This window comes from Scomber japonicus, chromosome 9 (genome assembly GCF_027409825.1).
Source record: "Scomber japonicus isolate fScoJap1 chromosome 9, fScoJap1.pri, whole genome shotgun sequence".
Taxonomy (NCBI): domain Eukaryota; kingdom Metazoa; phylum Chordata; class Actinopteri; order Scombriformes; family Scombridae; genus Scomber; species Scomber japonicus.
In genome coordinates this window covers 9503909-9526878 of record NC_070586.1, presented here as the reverse complement: position 1 = coordinate 9526878, position 22970 = coordinate 9503909, and the positions used below count along the sequence as shown (strand labels likewise).

The window sequence follows — 22970 nt, the reverse complement described above, 5'->3', positions numbered from 1 at the left end:
GTTCTCTCCACAGTTGCGTGATCCCTTCATTAACTCTCTAGCTTGCTCAAGCATCGCTGTTCGCTCTTTCTCTCTCTCTCTCCAACGAAGAGAAACGTCCTCCCCTTGTCCTAGTCACGTCTTTGTTCTCCTTCATGCCATAATGCTGCATTGCATGTAAACACAGGCTCATCCAGTATAAATAGGTTTGTCTGGTCTCGCAGGGAATCTGACCTGGTGGCAGACTTTTAAATACCTAAACAGGAATAGCCAATCTTCTCGCTGATGGTCTCATTTGCTTATGTAAGCATCATGAGACTGTTTCATAACCTTTTTAAAAGTTCCTTGTAGTAACTTTAAATCAACTTTGCAAACATGTACATAAAAGTTTAGAGTAAATGCCTGGATAGAAATTTCCAGTTATAAAAAATTAGATGTTTGAATAGGTTAAAAGGTTTTTCCCAGTCTGATAAATAGACTGGTAAAAACAGTGTTAATGAGTGTCGCCTGCATAATAATCTCTTCCATTTGCATGTAAGTGTTGTCTGGTTCTGTGCTTAATACACATTTGCTCTGAACTTGAACCATTTAGTATTTTAAGTGACTAAGACAAGCTCTTATTCACTCAATTACCCTGTTACTCTATTTCAAGTATCAGGTTCTGTAATTAAAGTGTAGCATTTTAACACCAACGAATCATTACCATATTAACCTTTAGACATTGGCATAAGTATCAAGTTATCAAGTGGTGAGAAATTTAGCAGCTTCCATCAGCCTCAACACATCTTGTATAGAGGGCTTTAGCTTGTTTTCAGACCTTACTGTCCAAGTTGTTGGTTCTTTCTGGTTTCAGCAATTCAAATAGTTGAAGTGTTGTGCTCATTAAAACCGGTTTTCCAACTGCGCCAATTAAAGCTTTGCCAATGGAAATGACTATAAAGTTGTTCTCTTTCTGTGACCAAAAATTGGCCACCCAAATATTTAAGTGTGTATAACGTCAATACAGCTGTACAGATCAAGATACGAAAATATTTTAACAAAATAATGAAGTCAATACTGAATTCAGTATGATAAGTGTTTTTCATTCCACGCTTCAGAAGTTCAAAAACAGATGGAGGAACAAGTGAGAAGTAATTCCGTTTTTTTTTCTTCAATTTTTTCAATTTCTCCTAATTGTAAATGTGTAATTTATAGTTAATTTGAAAGAGAAACCTTTAATTTCTTTAACAGAGGAAGCTGCAAATTTTATAGGATCCTGAATTTTGAGAAACACCATCAGCTAAAGTCTGACTGGCAAGAGAAGCTACAGTTGTCTCCAAAATTACAGTAATTATGGTATAATTGACTCATTAATCAGTATAATGAGACTCGCCTATTGGCAAGCTGACAAAGCCTCATGGCCCGTTAGTGAACACTAATGAATCTTTTTTGTTAAAATGACAGGGATTCACATTGTACTAGCTAAGGTCATACAGTAGATTGTTGTCTTATTCTTGTAATACTGTCAGAAAATTACAGGACATGTTTCAACTTTCCTGAAGTGATAAATCCCACTGAGTAACGAAATGGGGTTTTGACAGATATATGAAATTACCAAGTCATTCCAAATGTTCAGTTTTTTTTTAAAAGCTACTAAATAGTACAATCATGTACTTTGCAAGCTTCACTACAGAATGAGCAACATTACCATGAGTTCTTTCTACTGTAATTATCCTGCATGTTCAAAAAGCTGTACGATGGTCTAATTTCTAAATGGGATTTCAGTACCGAAGTATCTTTGTTAGTCAGACGGCATCGAGCTCATTCTCTGAAATGTGAGACGTGCTGCTGTGATGAGGATCTAACGAGATGAAAGCCTTGATTCGTTGGTAAAGGCTCAGCAAGAAGGAGCTTCTGGTTGACTGTCAAAGCTCCAGCACAGTTGACAGTCAGCAGAAGCACCTTCAAGGCCCTTCTGTAAAAGTTTCTGTGTTGTAGCTCAGCTAGCGGCTTTACAAGAGGCTCTCCTGTGTGTGTGTGTGTGTGTGTGTGTGTGTGTGTGCGTGTCTGTCTGTGTGTCTGTGGGGGAGTGTCAGTATGTAGCCGCACCGCAGCCCTGCTATTTATCATGTTAAGGTTTAACCGTCGTCACTTGTCAGCCTCGAATATCTTGTAAAGCTCTGAATTATAGCACAGTTATTTATCAGCGGGTTGTGTGTTGTGTTTACTGCCAGAGAAAAGGAATAAATCTTTGGGTTATTAGCACAACATCGCCTCTCTGTTGTTTCATATCAGACTTGCTAACTCTACCAGCAGCTCTGTGACAGGCACAAACTGAAGCTACAGTTAGTTATTTAAACTTGGTGGCATTTCCTGTGTACTGTTAATAAACATTGTATATTTTCAGACTACTTCCTGCTCTTCAAAATATATATTGTGTCTTCTTCAGTTACAGATATTATGATATCTTTTTATTTCTTTTTGTGATATATCATGTATCACAGAATCACCTTTTGCTGCTGTTATTGTGGGAATAATATTGTGATAGTTTCGTATTATGAGTTCATCTATGATTCCCACCGCTATAGAAGAAGAATGTCTCTGTCTCTGTCTCTGTCTCTGTGTCTCCTCAAATTGACACGGCAGTCACACCCCCACTGCTGCAAGATCCTTTTTCCAGGTCCTCCATGACCAAGTCCTGCTCAGTGACGTTGTTGAGTCGCCTGGAAGTGTTTTTTTCCAGGCTGTTGAGAGAAATAGGCTCCAGGGAGGTTTGTGCATTATTAGCTGGGAGCACAGAATTTCCCTGCAGCCTGTGAGAGTAGGTTTTCCTCCGCTGTCCGTCGGCCGTGCACAGACTGAACTTAAACACAGCCTGAAATCCTCTGCGGAAATTCTCATTGAAGAAACCGTAGATGATGGGGTTGACGCTGCTGTTGAAGAAGGCTAGCCAGTGGGCAAAGGGATAAATGTAAATGTTGATGATTCTGTACTGTTGCTCAGTCAGGCTGGCATAGTCGCTCAGCATCATGAGGGTCCACAGAGGCAGCCAGGAAAGGATGAAAAGCAAAGCAACTATAAGAAGCATTTTAATCACCCTTTGCTTTTTCTTCGACACGGTGTGGCGGTTGTCGTGACCCGGCTTTCCCCCCGTCGGGACCGCTGTTTTGAAAAGCGTAATGCCAATCCGGGCGTACATGATCACGATGAGGGACAGAGGAGCAAGGTAGATATTCGCAAACAGGACTGTGGTGTAAACCTTTCGCATCTCTTGGTTCGGCCAGTTCTCTCTGCACCAATAAAAAGGGCTCGTTTTGTTGTCGTATCCCAGCAACACCCGGATGGTTTGCTCCTTGGTCACTTGTAGCATCACGCCAGACGGACACATGATGGATATGGCCAGAACCCAGATAATGACTATTATCAAGGTGGCTGTGGATATGGTCAGCTTTTGCTTGAATGGGTAGACAATGCATCTGAATCTGCAAAAAGGGTTAGAAAAAACAATGAATAAGACAAATGCATATAGAGATTTAACTTGAGTGATAGAAAACTGTCTAATCCAGCAAAGTAAAAATCAATCAATCAGACTTTAATTGTGTAGCACACCACCTGATCCATGCCCGAAACAATGTTATAAGGATTCAATAAAAACAGGAACTGAGAAAACACTTATGAAACTCTCATGAATCTGCAATGAGGAAACACCAGAGGTAAGATTAAACATTTAAAAATCCAGAATAGCCAAATAAAATAAAATAGATATTTTTGAAATATAACAGATAAACAATAAAGTGAGTCAAACCAGGAGTGTAAAGTGGGGTATTAAAAGGAAAATATATGAAAATAATAAGAAAATAAAATGACGACAAAGAAGAGATGTGATGAAGTAAAACCAGACATAAAAAGTAGGTTATGAAAAAAAAAACAATCAAGAAAATAATGATAGATTAGGTAATAAAACAGGCTTTTAACAAATTATTAAAAAGAGAAATAAAGTTCAATTAAAAGCTAGATTGAAAATGTGGGTCTTTAAAATGGCATTTAAAGATATTAACACTCGCTGCTGCCTTCAGGTCTTTTTAGGAAGGCTGTTCCATTGGACGAGGGGCATAGTAATAAAAGGATGCCTTCCCGTACACAAACAAAACTTGATTTGACTTCATTATAAAAACCAATATGACTGCTGCTCTCACTCTGTGTGGTAGACTAATGTTCAGTCCGAATGAGGAACACTGGTGTTATTGTTGATTCTTAATTCCCTTCACCTCACTGTGTGGTGCAATTTTTCCAGCAAATCAGCAATTCAGACTTTATTAAGGATACAGCTCGTGAGGAGGGATCCATAGCACAATAAAATGCACAAAGAATGAATAAACTATAGCTGAAGACAACAGGAAAGACAACAAACAAAATTTAACACAGCCCTTTATTATAAGGTGTGTAATGACCCTTTAAGTGTGCACAGAGGTTGTTTTTCGCCTTTTAGAAGGCCACAAAGATACACCATGCAGTTTTGGATTTGTTTCTGTTTTCAAAATGTCGATGAGTAGCTTATAGAGCACTTGAGATTTTCGAGAGCTGTTCTTCTGCAAAGTGTTTTTCTGTGAGCTGTCTGCTTTCTGAACATTAAAAAAGAATCATCCTCACCATCAGTGTCGTGCATCAGCAGTGACTTTTCCACCACTACTACTTTCTTCAACACCAAAAGTGGGCCAGAACGCAGTGGGGGAAAAGTCACTGCTGATGCACGACACTGAGGATGTCATACAACTTCATATCAAAAAACCCGAACTATCCCTTTTAAAGGCAACATAACATGCTTTTTTTGTAATTTTCTGTCACTGTTCCCAAACATGAGGTGAACGTACAGTACCAGTCAAAACTGCAGACACAGACTGTTTTCTTAGAGGTAACAGGAAAATGTGTCCAAAATTTGGACTGGTGCTGTATGTAGAAATGTCTACTCTGAACCCTTCATTCGTAAAGTTACTTCTGCTTTCCCATCAAACTGATGGTCAGGTTGTTCCCCTCGGGCCATCTGTTCCTTACCCTTTGTTGCTATGGTTGTTCAATGGGTTGTTCACGTATTTTGGATCAGATTTCAGCAGGAACAATTTGGCATTTTGATTGAAGAACAGAAATAGAGTTAAAATGGTCTGTTAAAGACAGAAGCTGAACTGGAGGGCTGCATAAAGAGCCAGTATGAGATGAATTGAGTTTTTTGGAAATGTAAATCACATAAATATATTCCGGCAGACTCTCAGAGTAGAATATAGGCCTTGAAATGTGGATCAAATGATGTGTTTTCTCCACTTTGTAGAAATTGCTCTATCAGTATCTCTCTTCAGTCCATAATAGTTGTGGCTGATATTGTCAGATACACTGCTGTTGGCTGGACTAAGTGACAGTGTCAGAAGATCTCGCCCCCTCTTGTAACTGAGACTCTGCTGTTAGGTTCACTACTAATATACTCTGTTTCCTCTGAAGCCTGTTATGTCTGGTAGGGTTCTTCTTTTTCTTGTGCCCTAAAAGTATCTAGGTCTCAGAAACTATAACCGCTAGTTCCCAAACATGGCAGATGGCTTCAGTTTTGCACATGTGATGTCATTGCAGCAACGTGTCGTCAGTGGTAAAGTCAGTAAGTTCCTGTCTCAGTAGATACAAAGGTCATATTTTCCAACTATGTAGCAATTCAAGCATGGGGTATGTGCTCAAGTGCTTATTGAAATCATAGTCAAATGCTCACAATCTGCTTGGGCACAGATCATTACCGCTTGGAGCTATATTATATTTCTGTCTGTCTGTGTTTGTCCACATCAGTGATCTTCTGGCCAATCTTCTCTCTTTTTTTCTTTTTCTTTTTAAATGCCACTGCTGAAGCCATCAAAAATGCTTTCATTGGCAAGGATTTGAATTGCTATGAAATCTCCCTTCTTCTTCAGGATCTATCTCACCAGCAATGTCTGAGACATCGAATCTATGAACTTAAACTGTGCCGTATTTGTTCTGTTTAGGTAAATACGGAGTTGACACATGTATGCTTCGATGAACCCAATTCACAAACATAAGCTGGTGCTCATGCTGAATTTATTAAACAAATCTTGAGGGAATGTCCTTGTGCATAAGGACAAAAAAAAGTGTATTCATGTATTTAGTGTTCATTCTGCAAGAGACATTCATACACACATTAGATCACAAATGAAGGCTAGCATTGCTACTATGGAAGCTTCCTGCACGATGTTGAACTCCCTTCATCCCTGAACCGCTCTTCGCTTTCAAACAGTATGTATTCATCTATGTATGGGCTGAATGAATAATAATTTATCGACATGATTCCAAGAAATATAACTTATTCAAGAAGATATAAAGTACTGTGCAAAGGTTTTAGGTACTCTAGGTTCTTACCCATACCATCAATACCAATCAGAAATATCGTCAGGGAGGTGTCTGATCAGTCCCAAATGTGTTCTGCAGCATGTCAAGGACCCCGAACATACAGCCAGAATCCTAAAGAACTATCTTCAGTGACAAATAGAACAAAGAGTCCTGCAACAGACGGTTCAACCCCCGCAGAGCCCTGATCTCAACATCATCATGTCAGTCTGGGATTACAGGAAGAGACAGAAGCCTAAATCCACAAAAGAACTTTGGAGACTTCTCTGAGATGCTAGGAACAACTTACCCAAGGGAGTAACTTTGGTTTGAGAATTGTGAGGGGAGCGTAATAAAACTGGGTCAGTCTGGGAGGGGGGGGGGGGGTTGCAAACAAAATTTGGGGACATGTACCCTCATCCCCCAAGTACCTTTTTTTTTAAAAAAAAAAATCTGTGCAGCTGTAGAAAGGAGAACTGTTGCTGTCTTTTAAAGGCAAAGCAAGCACACCAAACATTGATATGGATTTGATTTAGGTTACTTCTGTTTACTGAACTTTGTATGAATTTTACTGATGAATAAAACTATAAACTGATAATGGGCTACGGGAGGTTTTGTAAGACTCGTTAAAAGTCGATTTAAATCTAGACGAGTGTGTTTGACGATTTTCACTTGCAGCTCAGTTAGAAACCAGGGGATGAATGGAAATCATTACGGCTCAGGAAAAACCGGCATCTCCCGCATTAGGCAGGAGATGGATTGAGTGGAGCTCTCACTGAGTTGGAGCAGAGGCATACAGAGGCTTCAAATCCCAAATGATTATTGATTTCTGAATATCTGTGGTGTTAATGTCAGTGTTAGTCTCCTGTTGTCTTCCTGTCCATCATGCAACTTTTGTCAAAATTGACCTGTTCATGACTGTTTATAAATATAAAGGTATAAATTATCACCCTTACACCTTTTTAGCCAACCTCATTTCAAGTTTTACATGTCACTTTAAAATCAAAAGACCTAATTACATGTCAGTGTCAATCATTTTAAATGTCATTATACTTCAGTCTTTAGTTAACGCCTGTCATCTCCGGTCAAAATTCACAGAGGACAACAGTAGGGCTAAAAATAGAGGTGATGATTTTGTTGGCCACTGTTGGGAATCAAGTTTATGGTCATGGTATTTGGTTGGAATATGGGATAATGTTGTTGTTTAGTATTAGTCAGATTGGGATAGATGCAGTTGTTAAGCCTGCAAAGTGATCTGACTCCTCTGTGCATGAATACACCGGTCAAAAGTGCAGACAATAGAGCTCTTTAGGCCCCCGACCCATTCAAATCAAATTCTAATCACACAAGCTGATAGATATTTAAGGTGACTTTGACTTTTAGATGTCAAAGCATTGCAAACTCTGGCTGTCCTTTCCAGAGGCGCAGACACCCTGCAGTGATTTCAAATAGTGACAGAGTCACTTCACTGCACATCTAGAGTTTGAGGACCGGGGCGGTGAGAAAATACCAGCTCTGTCATTTTTATTTTTTTATTTTTTTTCACAGCTTGGACAGCTTTTACAGCTGTTTCCACCCTCTCGTCCTCCATAACACCCTCTAATTCCACTGGATGTGTGTGTGTGTGTGTGTGTGTGTGTGTGTGTGTGTGCTTGCTGGGTTTTAATGTCAACAACAAAGTTCATTTCCCCTCACTGTGAGATTTTGCAGCTTCCTGCAATGGGTTATCAAGTGATTAAGTGGGATTAACATCTGACTGCTGTTATCTTGATGAACAGCAATGAGGTAATTGGGCATGATTGTTCAAAAGAAGACAAGTACTGACAGATAAACATGGTAAAGCTGTACAATCCTGCCCATGTGCCTTAGTTCATAAGAGATGGAAAATAAGATGAAAGGAAAAAGAACAAGTTACTTGATTTTGGGACAGATCAGAGATTTGTTTTTCACCTATAAATATTCCATGACCTGTTTAACCGAATAATAAAATAAACAAAACAGTGAGTTGAGCAACTCTAAGAGCTACTTTATCCATCAAGTTAGCGGAGGGCTAAACTGGACATCGTTAGCTGGAATCTCTCACATGCTTTATGGGGCGCCCTTCAGCTCCAGCAAACCAATCATTGCTGCTTGATGTAGAAGATATCATTACTGGTGCACCAGAGCAGGAAAGTCATCAAAGAAAACCAAATTGTTACCTGTTGGCAATAGACTTAATCAGCACTGTGTGAGCTAATTTGCAAGAACTTGAATGAACACTTTCATTTATATGCAAAACGCTGATCTTGAGCTTCAGTGTTTGGAAGCAATTAGGATAAACCACCATAAATTGATCTAGATTTATGTAGTCTTCCCAACCTAGAGGAATTGATTTAAATTGTAAAGGGTGAAATGTAATGTTATATTTCATGTTGCAGTAGTAATAACATACAACTACTGTACCTGTCAACAGCAATAGCGACCAGAGTGAAGACAGATGCTGACACGGAGATCCCTTGAACCATCCCACTCATTTTGCAGACTAGACTTCCAAAAGGCCATCCTGTAGACAGAAGAGATGCATTCAGCTAATTCAATGTTACAGACAGGACAGCATGATATTACCATAGAAGTCAGATTTAATGAATTTGGTCTACTCCACACACATTCACGCCCACACATGCATCATAGCTCTCGGAGGAGCTCAATGAATTTGCCATAATGTCATATCAGAGTGCCTTGAGAGAGGAAGCAACCCCTTTTTATTTAGTGGTGTTTAATCAAGGCTGCGGGTGACTAGTAGCAGAGGTGCTGACAGTGTAGGTGTCATATTGTGGCTGACTTAAAATAGCTCTGGCTTTTGTAACATGTAGTTGTGCTTAGTTGTCACACTTCTTGTATAAAGGTTGACTGGGGGATATAAAGCTTCCTCGAGTTTGTAGCAGTGATCATTAGTTGTGTGTGTGAGAGGTTGAACTTGAATCAAATAATTAAGAGCTTGTTGCAGAAATATGAAGAGAATGAAACTCAGGGAATTTTAGAGGAAAGATGCAAAGAGATGCAGAGTGAAGATTGGGATGCAAGATGCTTTATTTTCTGTTCTTTTTGTTCGTCATGAAGTTTCGGAAGAATTCAATGGATCATTTTTATTTGCTAACATGATGAACCTAAAGAGAAGACCTATGTTATCAGCTGGTTTGATTTCGCTAGATTGAACAGTGAATAAGATAGAAGCTGTATGGTTTACGTTGCTGCAGAGGTTTGATCAGTTTAGCCGATGACACTTGCATATACGTCTCTGAATTGTCATGAAAAGTTTTGGCCTCTACAGAAGAAAAACATTAAACTACAAATTAGGGCTGTCACATTTTATTTGAAATTAAGAATTCACAGAAGAAGCTAAAACAGTTCCTAAAATGGGTTTTCCATCTTTTTCCATTGCATGCCCTGCTGCCCATCAGTAAGCTAGATAATTAATGTTATTCGCGAGCTCTGCTGAACGGATCATGACAGGAATTGGGTTGTATTTGATTTAAACATAATCTGTAAATTGATTCAAACTCTGAAAAAGTTACATCCTTATTAGAAATATAATAAAACATTGGCTGTCAGCGTGTTATGTCTTCATATGTTCAGCAGCAGAGTCGTTTTTCATCAGCTGACGCCATTGTCATTCAATAGATGTTTATCCTGTTCACCACGGACCATTCAACACAGATTCAATCATATTCCTCCTGTAGCCCATTATCAGTTAATCTTCCAATTATATGCTTGATTAACTGACTGAAAATGTAAAAAAAAAGTGTGGAGAGCCATAAATATGTCTCAAATCCCAAGATGAAATTCAAATGATGATTTTGTCAGAGCAACAGTATCCAAAACCCAAAGATGTAAAACAAAAAAGCAGCAAATTGTCATAACGGAGAAGCAGAAACTAGTGAGTGCTGACAATTTTTGAAATGATAAATCAATTATGAAAATAGTTGCTGTCAGTTGATCAATAGGTGCAATTCTTTTTAATGAAGTCTGAATTATATCATAATGTGTTGGCATCAAGCTCAACTCTCAAAACTCGAAGTATCCCTGCGACCAACACAACGTCACGTGCTGCTCTGACTGCACATCATAGGAAACCTCATATAGGACTTTATGATTTTCATGCTGCGAGAAACACAGATGGCTTCACAGAATTTGATCATGTAGTCAACTGTAAGAACCAAAATATCACGAAAGGTGCAAAATGTGGATGCAGTTTATAAAAATCAGTTTCACTACCATTTTAAAACTCAGGGGCAATGCTCTCTCCTTCCTTCCCTCCTTCTCTCTTTCTTTCCTCTCTTCCTTCCTTCCTTTAATTCCTCCCTCCTACCTTCCTTTCTTCTTTCCTCCCTCCCTTCCCCCTTTCCTTCCTTATTTGTCCCTTCCATCCTTCCTTCCTCCCCTCCTTCCTTGACTCTTTCTTTCCTCCCTTCCTTCTTTCCTCTGTCCTTCTTTCCTTACTCTTTTCATTTCTCCCTCCCTCCTTCCTTCCTTCCTTCCTTCTTTCTTCCGTTCTTCCTTTATTTCCTTCCTCCCTCCTACCTTCCTTCCTTTCTCCCTCCCTCCCTCCCTCCCTTCCTCCTTTCCTTCCTTCTTTATCCCTTCCATCCTTCCTTCCTCCCTCCCTTCCTTCCTTCCTTCTTCCTCCCTTCCTTCCTTGACTTGAGGACAACAGGAGGGTTAAACTGAATGAATAGAAAAAATGTAATGTGACGAGAGGGAATGGTTCATTATTTCTAAACTCCACTCAGTAATTTGATGTCAGGAATATAATTAATTGTACTGACATTTTAGATTAGTTTCCAGTGAGATATTATTGAGTGTATTTAGTGAATTTGCTGTTTTAAACTTCATTGTTGCTGCTCTACAAACAATATTGAGTTGTATTTAGATTATATAAATTCTATCCCTGTCCTGATTTTATTCTTTTTTTAAAGTAATAATAATAATAAAAAAACAAACAATTATTTCGTAATGAAAAAGAACAAGTAAGAGTATGGCCAGGACCGATTTTGAGTTTGGATAAAATCCTAACAATACTTATCCCTACATCTGTTAGTGGATTCACCCTGACCTTGAGCAAATCACAGTTCATCCCTTCACTCTAAGCCTGTTTTTACCGGCGTTATTTTGTGACTGTAATATTTTGTGACACAGTGCAATCACTCGCAAAACAAAAAGGTGATGGATTACTTCAGGCCACAGAGCTTACATATCTATTCCACTTCTTTGTGCTTCTGTCTGACTGTACTGTGTATTGAAGCACTTTCTTTGCAAATAGTGCAGTTTTGTGTTGCATTATCATTACAATTTCATTAATGTATTCATTTCATTCAGTGTATGATGACATTTTTAATACTTTCTAATTGAATTATTGATTTTTTTTACCATCCACCACATGACTAGACACTTGCTGATTACATAATGTGCTTAAACTGTAAAACACAGAATTCAGAAATGTATTTATGTTTTTCTTGAGGACACAATCATTATTACACACACATTAGATACTTTACTAATCCTTGGTTGAGTCTGCAGTTGCTTTGATTGTGTAAAAAAAGATAGATAGATAGATAGATAGATATGAAGAGCACTTTAAATCTTTAATTTAATCACTGTCGCTTTCATCTTCTCTTCATGATGTTGCTTTCAAGGGTCTAGTGAGTATTGATGCAAATGACAAAAGTTCCATTATTCTCACTTAAAGCATTATGTGCTGTAAACATCTTAATGGTGCATTAGATGAAAGCTTTCTTGAGGAGACCATGGCAGATTGCTTGTTGTCCAGTCTGAACACAACACCAAATAAGTACCAAACAAGAGGCTCACAAAATGATTGAAAGCTGCTTGTAATGTTCAGCGTAACTGATCTCGGGTTTTCATTGATTGAATGAGCTACAGACACAGAAAGAGATACAAATCACAAAGTTTTCCTAACAATTTCTGCATCTTCATTGGAATCAATTTGGTGATATCAGAGTATAAAAACTTATATTATTTGAAGCAAGACGTCAGCAGTGACTGGTGTCCAGTATTCACCAGTAGGGGGAGTTCGGGGTTGGTAGTCACACTTTGAATTCCTCATAAACCGTACAATGAATATGCTGAATTCCTTTTTAATTTGTAATGGAAGCCTAAAGAGTTAGATTGGATTAAAGTGGTCTTAAGGCCCATTTATGCTCAATGTACGTACGAAAATGTGCACTTCCTTTTCAAACGATGTCACTGTCACTGCTCACATACTTCCATGCGTCCTTTACGTTAGCATGGATGTTAACCTACACATCCACCAGGGGGCAGCACAGAGTCAAAAGTTTATGACAACAACAAACTCAACTACTACGTGACAGCAACACTGCCCCCCCCATGGTTTCCGGTGGTACTGCTCCGTTTGGTCCGTATCTGTAAGCTTTATGGAAACGTGCAGAAATACGGACGAAATGAACGCAGAGCATGGACAGAAGGCTCTATCTGTATCCAGATTTAACGTTGAGCATAAATGGGCCTTTACGCTCCTTCAGCTGGTTCAAAAGATATCAGCCATCAAATATGTCTTGTGCACTTGGTAGTCACACACTATTGGGTTGGCTGTCCCTGTTATTTTAATGGAGAAAAATAAAAATGTATTTAAAATGTTTAGTTTCACTGAAATACAACAACCTGTACCAAAAGAACATAAACAGGAAAAATCAAAAGTGCATTTTGTATCCATATCCTTGACAATATTGTGTATTTTAACCCATCTGACTGCTCTGAGCATCACATCTGGAGGAGTCTGGCCCTTGATTGTCTTCCTATCAGAATTCCTGCTCATTTTGCTATCTTGAAAGAAAGGACTAGATATATCACAGCTTTTTTGTATATAATGCCAACATGTGACAACCAACCCTGAAGAGAACTGGGAGTTAGATATTTACGTTTTCAAATAGAAAAACACTAAACATCCTCTCACCTCAATGTCAAGTGGTTTACTCCAGAAATAACCTTGGAAGAAACATCTCACCTAAATTCTGAACATTTCAGTACCAACACCTTTTAACCCTTTAGGGATCGAGATCTAATGAATGTGACAACCAACCCCATTCTCTCCAATATGCTCAGCATCACTGTCCAGTTGGACATTGATTCATTGCCCAGTCAAATGTCAATGACTCTCTGAGTGTCCCAATCCCCGCTGCTGAAAAGCACCACATGGCATGAGGCTATCAGACTATCACCACATTGCTTCCCAGTTGGGCTTCTGGTATACTGATGACAAGCTCTGCCCAGTTTCTGATTGACAGTGCTTTCACGTTACAGCTGAGTGACTTCAGTTTTTATCTCGGTTTCACCATCAAGTCTTCTGACCCCCTGCTCTGATTCTCTCAAGTGCTATTTTGCAAGCTGCAGCCTGGCTTTACTTGATCCTTTTTTTCAGCCATCACTTTTGTCTGTTCTCTTCTCAGATTTGAGAAGCACTGTTCTGACTGTTGTGTTTGCCGCATTATATATGTAGATTTTTTTTTTCTTTCTATGATCCTTTGCTTCTTGGTCTTCTCCCTCAGGATAGTCCTCCTACTCTGTATGGTCGGATGATCAGCTATAGGACAAATCGCAGTATTTCCACATTTGTTGGATGTCAGTCAACTGTAATGACCGCTGTTGCTCTCCCTCCCCCCTACTGTAACCTCTGCCTCTTTCCCAAGCCTGCATCCAAGGACATGCAGAGGATGTTAGCGGGGCAGGAGGCCCAAATTCATAAAGGGAGACTTTTGCAAATAATGTGCTACTATTAAAGGGGCCATGACTGAAGTTGGTTCAAAAACTGCTCCATGATGGTTAATTAATGATGCATGCAAAGAAATGGAAAGTATTTCAGTGAACTCTCCTCAAATACCAACCCAAATATATCCTCATTTGCAGAAGCTCAGCTTAAAACTGCTGACAAAGATGCACTTCCTCTGGCTGCACGGCTAACCTCTCTCGCCTCCATGTTCGTCTCTTAGCACCTCTCCACAGGAGGCATAATTGCTCCAGTAACAACGGGCAATGCAAAGATGCTGATATTGTCTTGGCTTAATTACTATTATTTTCTGCCAACAAATTAGTTCAGTATAATTTATCATTCATCATAATACTAAGGCTTTGAAGAGATCATGCATTTAGGCCATAGTTCTGTATTAGACACTGGTTTATAAAAAGATGTTTACAGTTAACATTCATACATCCATTCTGCACTCATTATCCTTATACACATATTCACCTGTTGAGCACATATAACACATAATATACAATAAATGGAAATATGTATGCTTAGTGTAGTAACCTTGGGTGTAATTTTAATGTCAAACACAAACACAATATCACTGCTAATGATAGTTAATGCAGATTGGTTTGACACTAGAAACTCAGACATCCTTAATTCAGTTTTATTTCCTAAGTGTATCATATCATCGTCATTGTCTTGTAGCTTTTGGGGGATAAAGATGCAAACCTTTTTCACAACTTTATAAATAACTTGGTGAAACATGTCGTGTGGCTGTATCCATACCTGCTTTGCAATCACAATAACAGGCCTCCACCGATACTGAGTTCCATCAACTACACCTCGCGGTTAACTATTAACATTAATATAAATTCTGTCCGCTACACTCAGAAACAAAATGACGTACTGAGGGCAAAAGGGCACATCCTCTCTAACAGGCTGAACAGCAGGTGTCAAGCCCCCTGTTGAGATTTAGCTATACATGGGCCTGCCTGACTGCATGGTGCTGAGATATGTCACATAACATACGAGGGGAGACAAAATGACAAAAACACTCCACAATGTAATGGACTGCAAACAATTAGGTGAAGCTCTTGAGGTTTTTTTATATTATGGCTCTAGAGGTGGTAATGCCTGTCTATTGATCAGTTCAGCATTTTGGTCCAGACTGAAAAAGATCTCAATTATAGCCTTTTTCACAGCTTCAACATGTTTCACTTGTTACAGTAGGAAAAGCACATGTTACTAATTACATTAACAATGGCTCTGGTGTATTCAGGTGTGCCAGCAAACAATGACATCATGCACAATACCAGGACCCCGAAACTGAAATTGAATCTGGCCATCATTCATTTGATAACACCTCTGCTTTCCCCATGGAATTGTGTACATGCATCCATTGTCCTCAAAAAATATGAGGTGTTTTCCTGTAGTAGCCACCATGAGGTTAAGGTTTTTGGTTTTTAGTGACATGCTTTGTTAGATGTAATGCCATGAAATTGGTACATATATATCAATGTTGGCAAAAAATGTGTGTGATCCCCAGCTGATTCCCTCTAGCTCCATTATCAGGTGAAGATTTTGTCTAGTAGTTTGGTTTATTGCCAAAATTTATGAAATACCCAAAGCCTCATCTGTCATTATGAGCATGTTAGCGTTGTGATGTTAACATTTAGCTCAGAACTTCACAGGGCCACCCTTTTTTTTTTTTTTACCTTGTTTTAAAAACCCCTTCAAACATATTTTAGGGCATATAAAAATACAAATGTGAATACAAATGTGTCTAAAGTTTTTCCGCAAAATATTAATTAATTAAGATTTTATAAAAAGTAAATACTTACAAAAGAAATCCCAAATCTCTGAATACGCTTATTTGATTTTAAAAGTTCAGCTGCTCCCACTCAGTGTTTGTGGACTGGGGGGTTTCCAGTTTCTAGGTTGTATACTGGACCTACGATTGGCTCCAAGCTAGTTGTGGTGCACAAATGATGCTCATATGTACATGTCTTAAACTCAAATCTAAATTGAGCACTGAGAAACGTTCCACTTTCAGCAGATGAAGGTGAAAATACATGACATTTCTTCGTTTGATCTGTTTTGCTGAGTGCTGTTCTTGGCTTACTTTGCATTAAATTACATTATATTACATCACACCCATTCTGCAGAGACAGAATCAATGTGTCTAAAGCAACATACCATAAATGCATCAAACTTGACAGGAACACGAGCTAGGCTTCATCAAAATTGTAAGTGCGCCGCTCTTAGATAAGCAACTAAAAGCATCTTCAGTGCTATAGTACAAGTGCTTAGCCTTTTCTGAACAGGGCTTGTTTGCTTCATTCCTTTTTTTGAGATACTATTATGGTTGAAATTGGAGAAGCTAAGCATTTAAATTCTTAACATTTCCTCTTTTGTTGAGTATATCCAGTTTTAAAAAGATGTCGCTACAACTCAAGTATATAGGCTTGGCAGTCTTTACAATCTTATTACAGATAAACTATCATGGAAGATTTAAAATATCCTTCTTGATGAAGCCTGCTGTGCTGTTATGAAATTCCAACACCTCCTGAAAATGTTTCACTCCTCCTCCAGATCAATGCCTTTCTGATTTATCTTGACAGTTTCTGCTCTGTTGAGCTCTGGCACCCGTTTGACTTGACACAGACACAAATGTTGCATTTTGATTCCAGTCATGACCATCGGCTCAATTCGCCACAACTGAGAGTCAAGAAAAACATTTTAACGCCATTGTAAGAATTAGACTTTTAGTTCATTAGATTACTAAGGCAGAGAGGTGAATAGCTCCAGGCTCAAAATATTTAACATCTAGTGTATTAATCAAGGCTGGATACCTCCGGGGGGCCCTGGGCATTGAACCTCATGCCCTCCATAATTAATTCTTCTTCTTTTCTTTTTACCATTTTTGAAACAGCTACTTATTTGTAGGACTTTTTTTTATTGCGGCTGCTTCTTTCTCTTCCTTTTCTTTCTTTTGGCAGCTTTTGGTTACTGCTGGTGCTGCCTATTTTCCGCTAGCTGGTAATTTTTTTGGCACACATTTGTTGATACAACCTTCAAACCAATCATTTGTCCAGGCTTCAAATGGACCAATAAAACAGTCAATCTTGAGGGTTATCTTTCTTGGAAACAATTTTTATTTTCTTGGGATTGGACAACGCTGCTGTTGGGCAGAAGTCTTGTAACTCCATATTCATTTTGGACATACTACTGTAGGTCTCCGACAGCGACCATAATTATCAGTGCCAAGAGAAGGAGTTAAGCCTCATGTCGTATTTCTCTCCCATCATTGAGGGCCTGTTTCTGCTCAAGAGCCCAGATTACCTGTATGGTATATTCAGCCATTGTATTAATCACCCAACGAATCTTAGTGTAATTCATTAGTGATTGAATATAGTGTCAGTATTTATAATGTGATTCATTTTGTATTTGGGCTGCTACATTAAAAAAATTGGAAAAGGTTACTAAAAAAATGCCAAATTCATCATCATTCATCATTTTCCCATAAAAGGCTAACTTTCTTGTTTTATAAAGTAAAAGTTATGGCCATGCATCTCTTACTTTGCCAGTTGGATTTCTCCAAACTCTGTCGGGGATCAACGAGTTCCTGATTCAGACAGCAATGACTGATTAGGCTGCTACAGGAAGCTTAATATCTGCTCTTGGGAAAGACAATAGGTGGATAATTACATTTAATTATTATATAATATATCTAAATTTATCCCTGCAGTGACTGTGGATAACTAAATTGCCTTTATTCATTTTCAGTCACAGCTAATTCTTTTGTCATTCAGCTGACATTCTCATAGGTAATAAAAGGGGCATGCTGATCTCAAAAATCTCAAAAAGCCAGAGAATGCATGTGAATCAATTTATTTGTTTTTTTCATGATTTTAGTCACTTGAGAAACTACTTTAGAATATCCTGAATTGTGATTTGCAGTCTTTTTTGTCATAAAACTGAAAAGTAATCCAGTCAAGAAAGTACGACTCTATACTGTAGGCTTGTCAGGCTACATGAAGGACATGAACTCTCAGCCACTATCACTTGCCTTAAGAATCACTCATGTGCAATTTGTGTTATCGAGAGCCAGCTGTCAAGTCAAATAAGCGCCATGCGTTGAAAGCCCCGATCTTGTTCATGCATGCAGGGGAAATCTGCTGCCTCCATGACAATTTCAACTCCTCTAAGCCCCCTTTTTATTTTGATCTCCACAGGCTTTTAAGGAGACAGTACGTCATTTCATGATATTCCCAATATTTATATTGCATGTGGCAGCCTAGTACACCTTCATGCAAGTCCAAACTCAAAAACAAATCCAGCCTTGTAGTAAATTAAATTGTATCAGTAATTCAAGGTTAATCGAAGCTAGTTGCCCTGTGAGGCTGTAATGCTTCATTATACATCACAAAACATAATTAATGGATGGTGGAAAAATGGGGAGACAACTTAATCTATGGATCTTAATCAACCAGAGGAGAATATAATAGGTTTATATATTCAGTGCAGAGGTTATTTTTGAACTTATCAGGCTTTGCTCTGCATTGTCAAACTTTTCATTAGTCTAAGCAGAATTTCATCATGATTGCCTTTTACTTTCATCGAGTTTTCTCAGACTCTGTTGTCTAGACTTGCTTGAGGTTTGATGCTAAAATATTTATAGGTCAGTGTTTAAAGACCGTGTAAAGTGAATTCAGACTTTTCTTCTAAACACATTAAATTGGTCATAAATGTATTTCCAACAAAGGTGTAAAAAGCATTTCAACCATTTAAATTTTAATTGTGGAGCTAGGCTTCACAAACTGTGTTTCAAGATTTCTGTGTTCAGGATTTAGTGGGCGGGTCTGCAAAGCAGGCAGTGATTAGCATAAACCCGCCCCTGCTGCTGTAGAGGTATAAATACATTCAGCGCACACTACTACTACTACTACTACTACAACAGTCTACAGTTAGCCAGTTAGCCGAGCTAGCCGCCGAGCTGGCCACCGAAAGCTCTCAGAAGTAGCGTCCATATTTCTGGTAGAGGTGGTGACTTTGATTGACAGGTGACATTTGGTAGGGGGCGGGGTTTCAGCGAACTCAGAGGGCACTCCCACAGTGTTTGGTAGCAGAGAAAGAGGCTGATTTTTACACAACTTTGAAGCCTTATTTCATATATTTGGCGATTTTTTTTTTAATCATTCAAATTTGGCAGGGTGGTTAACAACACACTTTTCTGTGGTATGTCAAACTCAGAACACATATTTATTCTTACTTTACACAGACTTTAAGATATGATATACAGCAATACTTGACTCAGATTGCTAGATTTGAGAGATATTGTCCATGATATGCTCTTCCAGAGAACCCACGGGGAAGTTTTGGTTCAGGTTTGCCAATTTATTTGAATGTGGAGCTCTCCAGTAGCTTACTTTATAGAAATGCATACCACATAACCACAATGTGAATGGTTCGATTCTGGCTGTAGACCTTGATTGCATGTCATACCCCTCCTCTCTACCACTATGTACTTTCAAACTGACAAATAAAGGCAAAATTGCAACACAAGATAATATAGAACAGTTGCATGCTATATAAAAAATAGTTTTTGAGGGATTGTTTTATGAACTGAAGGTGTTAGACAAGTGTACATTTTGACCTGATGGTGGCACATGATTATAAGTCACCACATCAACAAAATCATATGGTTAGTTCCTCTGGGTATTATGAATGTCAGAACCAAATTTCATGGCAATGCACCCAATAGTTGTTGAGATACTGTCAGCTTTTCCTGGTATCATGTCTTTAGCTGAAATGTTAAACATGTGGACACTGATCTGGATATATATAATGTCAGAGATTCATCCAATTTAATTAGAATTCACCCACTAAATTTCATGGTTATCCTTTCGAGAGATTCATCCAATGTAATTAGGATTCACCCTCTGGCTACAACTAAATTTCATGGTTATCCTTTCTCTGGTTTTTAAGAGATTTCCCATTGAGCCAAAGTCTTGGATTGATCATCTCTTCAACCACACAGCCAGCATGACTACATTTCCCTTGCTTTAACACGAGCCACGATTACAATCAAACAACACATTAAACACATCTAGTTACTGTTCTGCTCACCTGTAATTATGTTGTCCAGAAGTGTTGTAGGCATGCAGAAAATCCCAACCAGCAGGTCACTCACAGCAAGGTTTAGGATGAACAAATTGGTGACAGTCCGCATGTTTTTGCTCCTCAGCACGATGAAACACACCACTCCATTCCCCACCATGCACACCAAGAAGATCAGCAGGTACGACACGATGAAGATGGCTGCTGTGGACGGCTGATGCAGGTAAAATCCAACATAGGTGATGTTGTTCCTGGGTATGACGGACTCCACGGAGGAGTTGTTAAATGTCCAGTTGTCATACAGTTGAGTCAAGTTGTTATCAGGTCCTTCATTCATTTTAAACCTGAAAAAAGAAAGATGAGACTTAATGTTGAATCAGTGTTCTGTCCAGTGTGAAAATTTTAAGACTTTCAGATTAATCTCCTTACTTTTACGATTTATGTTTTTAAAAAAAGAAAGGAAAAAAAAGATTTTCAACACAAAAAATAAAACATTGAAAAGCAAAACCAATAGCAACATGGAGCATAATTCATTTTTCTGGATCAATACTAAAAAAATAATTTCATAAAGACAAAATTGGTACTCTACTGGCAGAATTAATTCTAAATGTATGTGTTCATATTATGCATAAATTATAGTTATAAGTTATTAGTTATAAGGTTGGGGTTATATCTTGTTTCAACCAAAAACTTGTCAAATAATGGAAATACTTCTATTCTGTATGTAGCCTTGTTTAATTAATCAAATAATTATTTTGGAACATAAAAGAGGAGTTAATGGCAGCTTAAAGCATAGTAATTGGAAGTTAGTTTTACTCGCTGTATGATGTAGTCACGTCGTCTCCATTTATATCTAGCGGGTGCATAATTCATAATGACATCAGAGTTCACCGGCACTTATATGAAAAATGTCAAAGCCTTAAAGCTCTTTGCACATTTCTCCGCTGTAAGAGTGAACATTTGACAGCATTGAATAGCTGGTGTCAAAGGTTACATGTTCATGCCAACAATCATTAAGATCTTTTGACAATATAACATCTCCCTTAATGGTAAAGGAAGTGGAAGCCATGCGTTGGACCACACGGAGCTTTTCAAGCAAATCAGTCAGACTATAGTAGCTGGCTCACTTCAGAGGGAGAGGTAATAGAACCAAGGCCATAAAGTTAACAATCTATAAAATCGATATTATAGTGAATAAAATTCAGCAAAGAGATGAATGGAAATGGTTCAATCTTTGTAGTGTAATGTGGTTCAGAAAAGACCAATGAATACTGAGATGAAGCATCAAGCTGTGATGTTCAGTGCATTTCAGAGGTTACTGTATATCATGATGAAGTGCTATAAGTGTACCTGCTTAACACTCAGCTGGCCTCATGTACTTCCACCGAGTTTAGCGATTATCTAAAATTTCCCAACGTTATTTTCAGCAGCCCTCAGAAACCGCTCCAATTGCTCCATTTGTGAAGGTGACGAGAGCAGTAACAATAGCAAAGCTGAGGTAGTTTTTCCCTTGAGACAAAACTGGAAGCGGACCGAGTTCAAAGCTCAAGTTAACCTCAAACAAGTAGAGGCTGAGATGGTCAACTAAGGCTGCCTGTAGGCCTGTAGAGGATTCAGTTTAATTGCATCACATCAATCTCTTGCTGTCCTTAGATAAGTCCTTAGACTATTGATTCTCTTCATGAAATGCTATCTTCAGACACTATTTCCTTTCCCGGTGTCCATGCTATGGAGCCAAACCCATTAAATGACAGAAGACAAACCTTCCTCATTCATTCCGCCACAAAGTTGGTTATTTTGTTAAAGTTCATTCTAATTGGTTTTCTCTTTATCACTGGAAAGTTTAATATGCGCTGGCAAATTGCCACGTGTCAAGAAAATCTTACATAACCCTCATTAAAGATTAATTAAAGCTTAGCTACTACGTGTCAAAAAATCATTTCAGTAATGTGACTACAATTGAAATGTCAACAGTTAGTCCTATTCAGAAATCAGAAAATGTCTAATGTCCTTAACAGCTGTCTGGCTCCATTGTAGCTCCAAAGAGAACTATCATGTCCACAGAAATGAGAAAATAACATGCGTACAAGTGGACAACAACATTGCAAAGACCATCTCTGTGACTAACAGCTGTTTCTGACGTGCAGAAGTGTTTTTAAGTGGATTTTTTTCTCCGAGCCAACAGCAAATAAACAGCTGTCAAAGTATTTGCTTCAGATTAACGTAGCTGTTGTGATGATGAATCCTGCTCATTATATCTGATTATACCTCTTTATAATCATCATTGGATATTACTTATAGAGCAATTGTTGAGGAAAATTGCAAAATTCCTATAGATGAAATCTTATTAATTGTGATACTGAACTTCTGGGCTCTTTTTGCATCTTAAATTTTTCCTTCATTACTGCTGTCACCTTTTTTTGACCATCTCATAATCCCTCTTTCACGACTGATGCCAATAGGAAAGCCTCCAAGCAAGAGTCTGGCTGAGTATCTGGTCCCTTGTCACTGTTACAGTGATAACACTAAGATTTCACTATAGGCTAAAAAAATAAATGTGAATAAAACATGAATTGGCAAATAGAGGGCAAGGGTACCTAACTGAAAGAACAGAAGAAGTATGGACTTTGAAAGCTCTTTAATGTGCACCCAACTCTGCAGTTTTAATGATTTATTTATAGAAACATAGATGTGTCCTGTCCTGGACTATGCGGGATGCTGCATATCTGAGAACATGTGTAACAACTGGAGTAGG

The 22970-nt window shown here is 38.5% G+C and overlaps 1 protein-coding gene across 1 annotated transcript; it reads right to left on the bottom strand.

Moving 5' to 3' along the window:
* Positions 1 to 2587: 2587 nt before the first annotated feature.
* On the bottom strand, positions 2588 to 20552 carry npffr2a (neuropeptide FF receptor 2a). Its single transcript, XM_053325341.1, has 3 exons — positions 20225 to 20552; positions 8776 to 8875; positions 2588 to 3440 (listed from the first exon to the last, which is right to left on the bottom strand). Exons 1-3 carry the CDS (start codon positions 20550 to 20552, stop codon positions 2588 to 2590), a joined length of 1281 nt encoding a protein of 426 aa, XP_053181316.1.
* Positions 20553 to 22970: the final 2418 nt, after the last annotated feature.

Bases quoted from the DNA above. Each gene is read 5' to 3' on its own strand.
- npffr2a (XM_053325341.1), bottom strand. From the start codon at position 20,552: ATGAATGAAGGACCTGATAACAACTTGACTCAACTGTATGACAACTGG. The intron at 8,876-20,224 runs GTGAGCAGAACA...TTCTGTCTACAG, and splicing joins TCTGGACAACATAATTACAG to GATGGCCTTTTGGAAGTCTA. The intron at 3,441-8,775 runs GTACAGTAGTTG...CCCTTTTTGCAG, and splicing joins GTCGCTATTGCTGTTGACAG to ATTCAGATGCATTGTCTACC.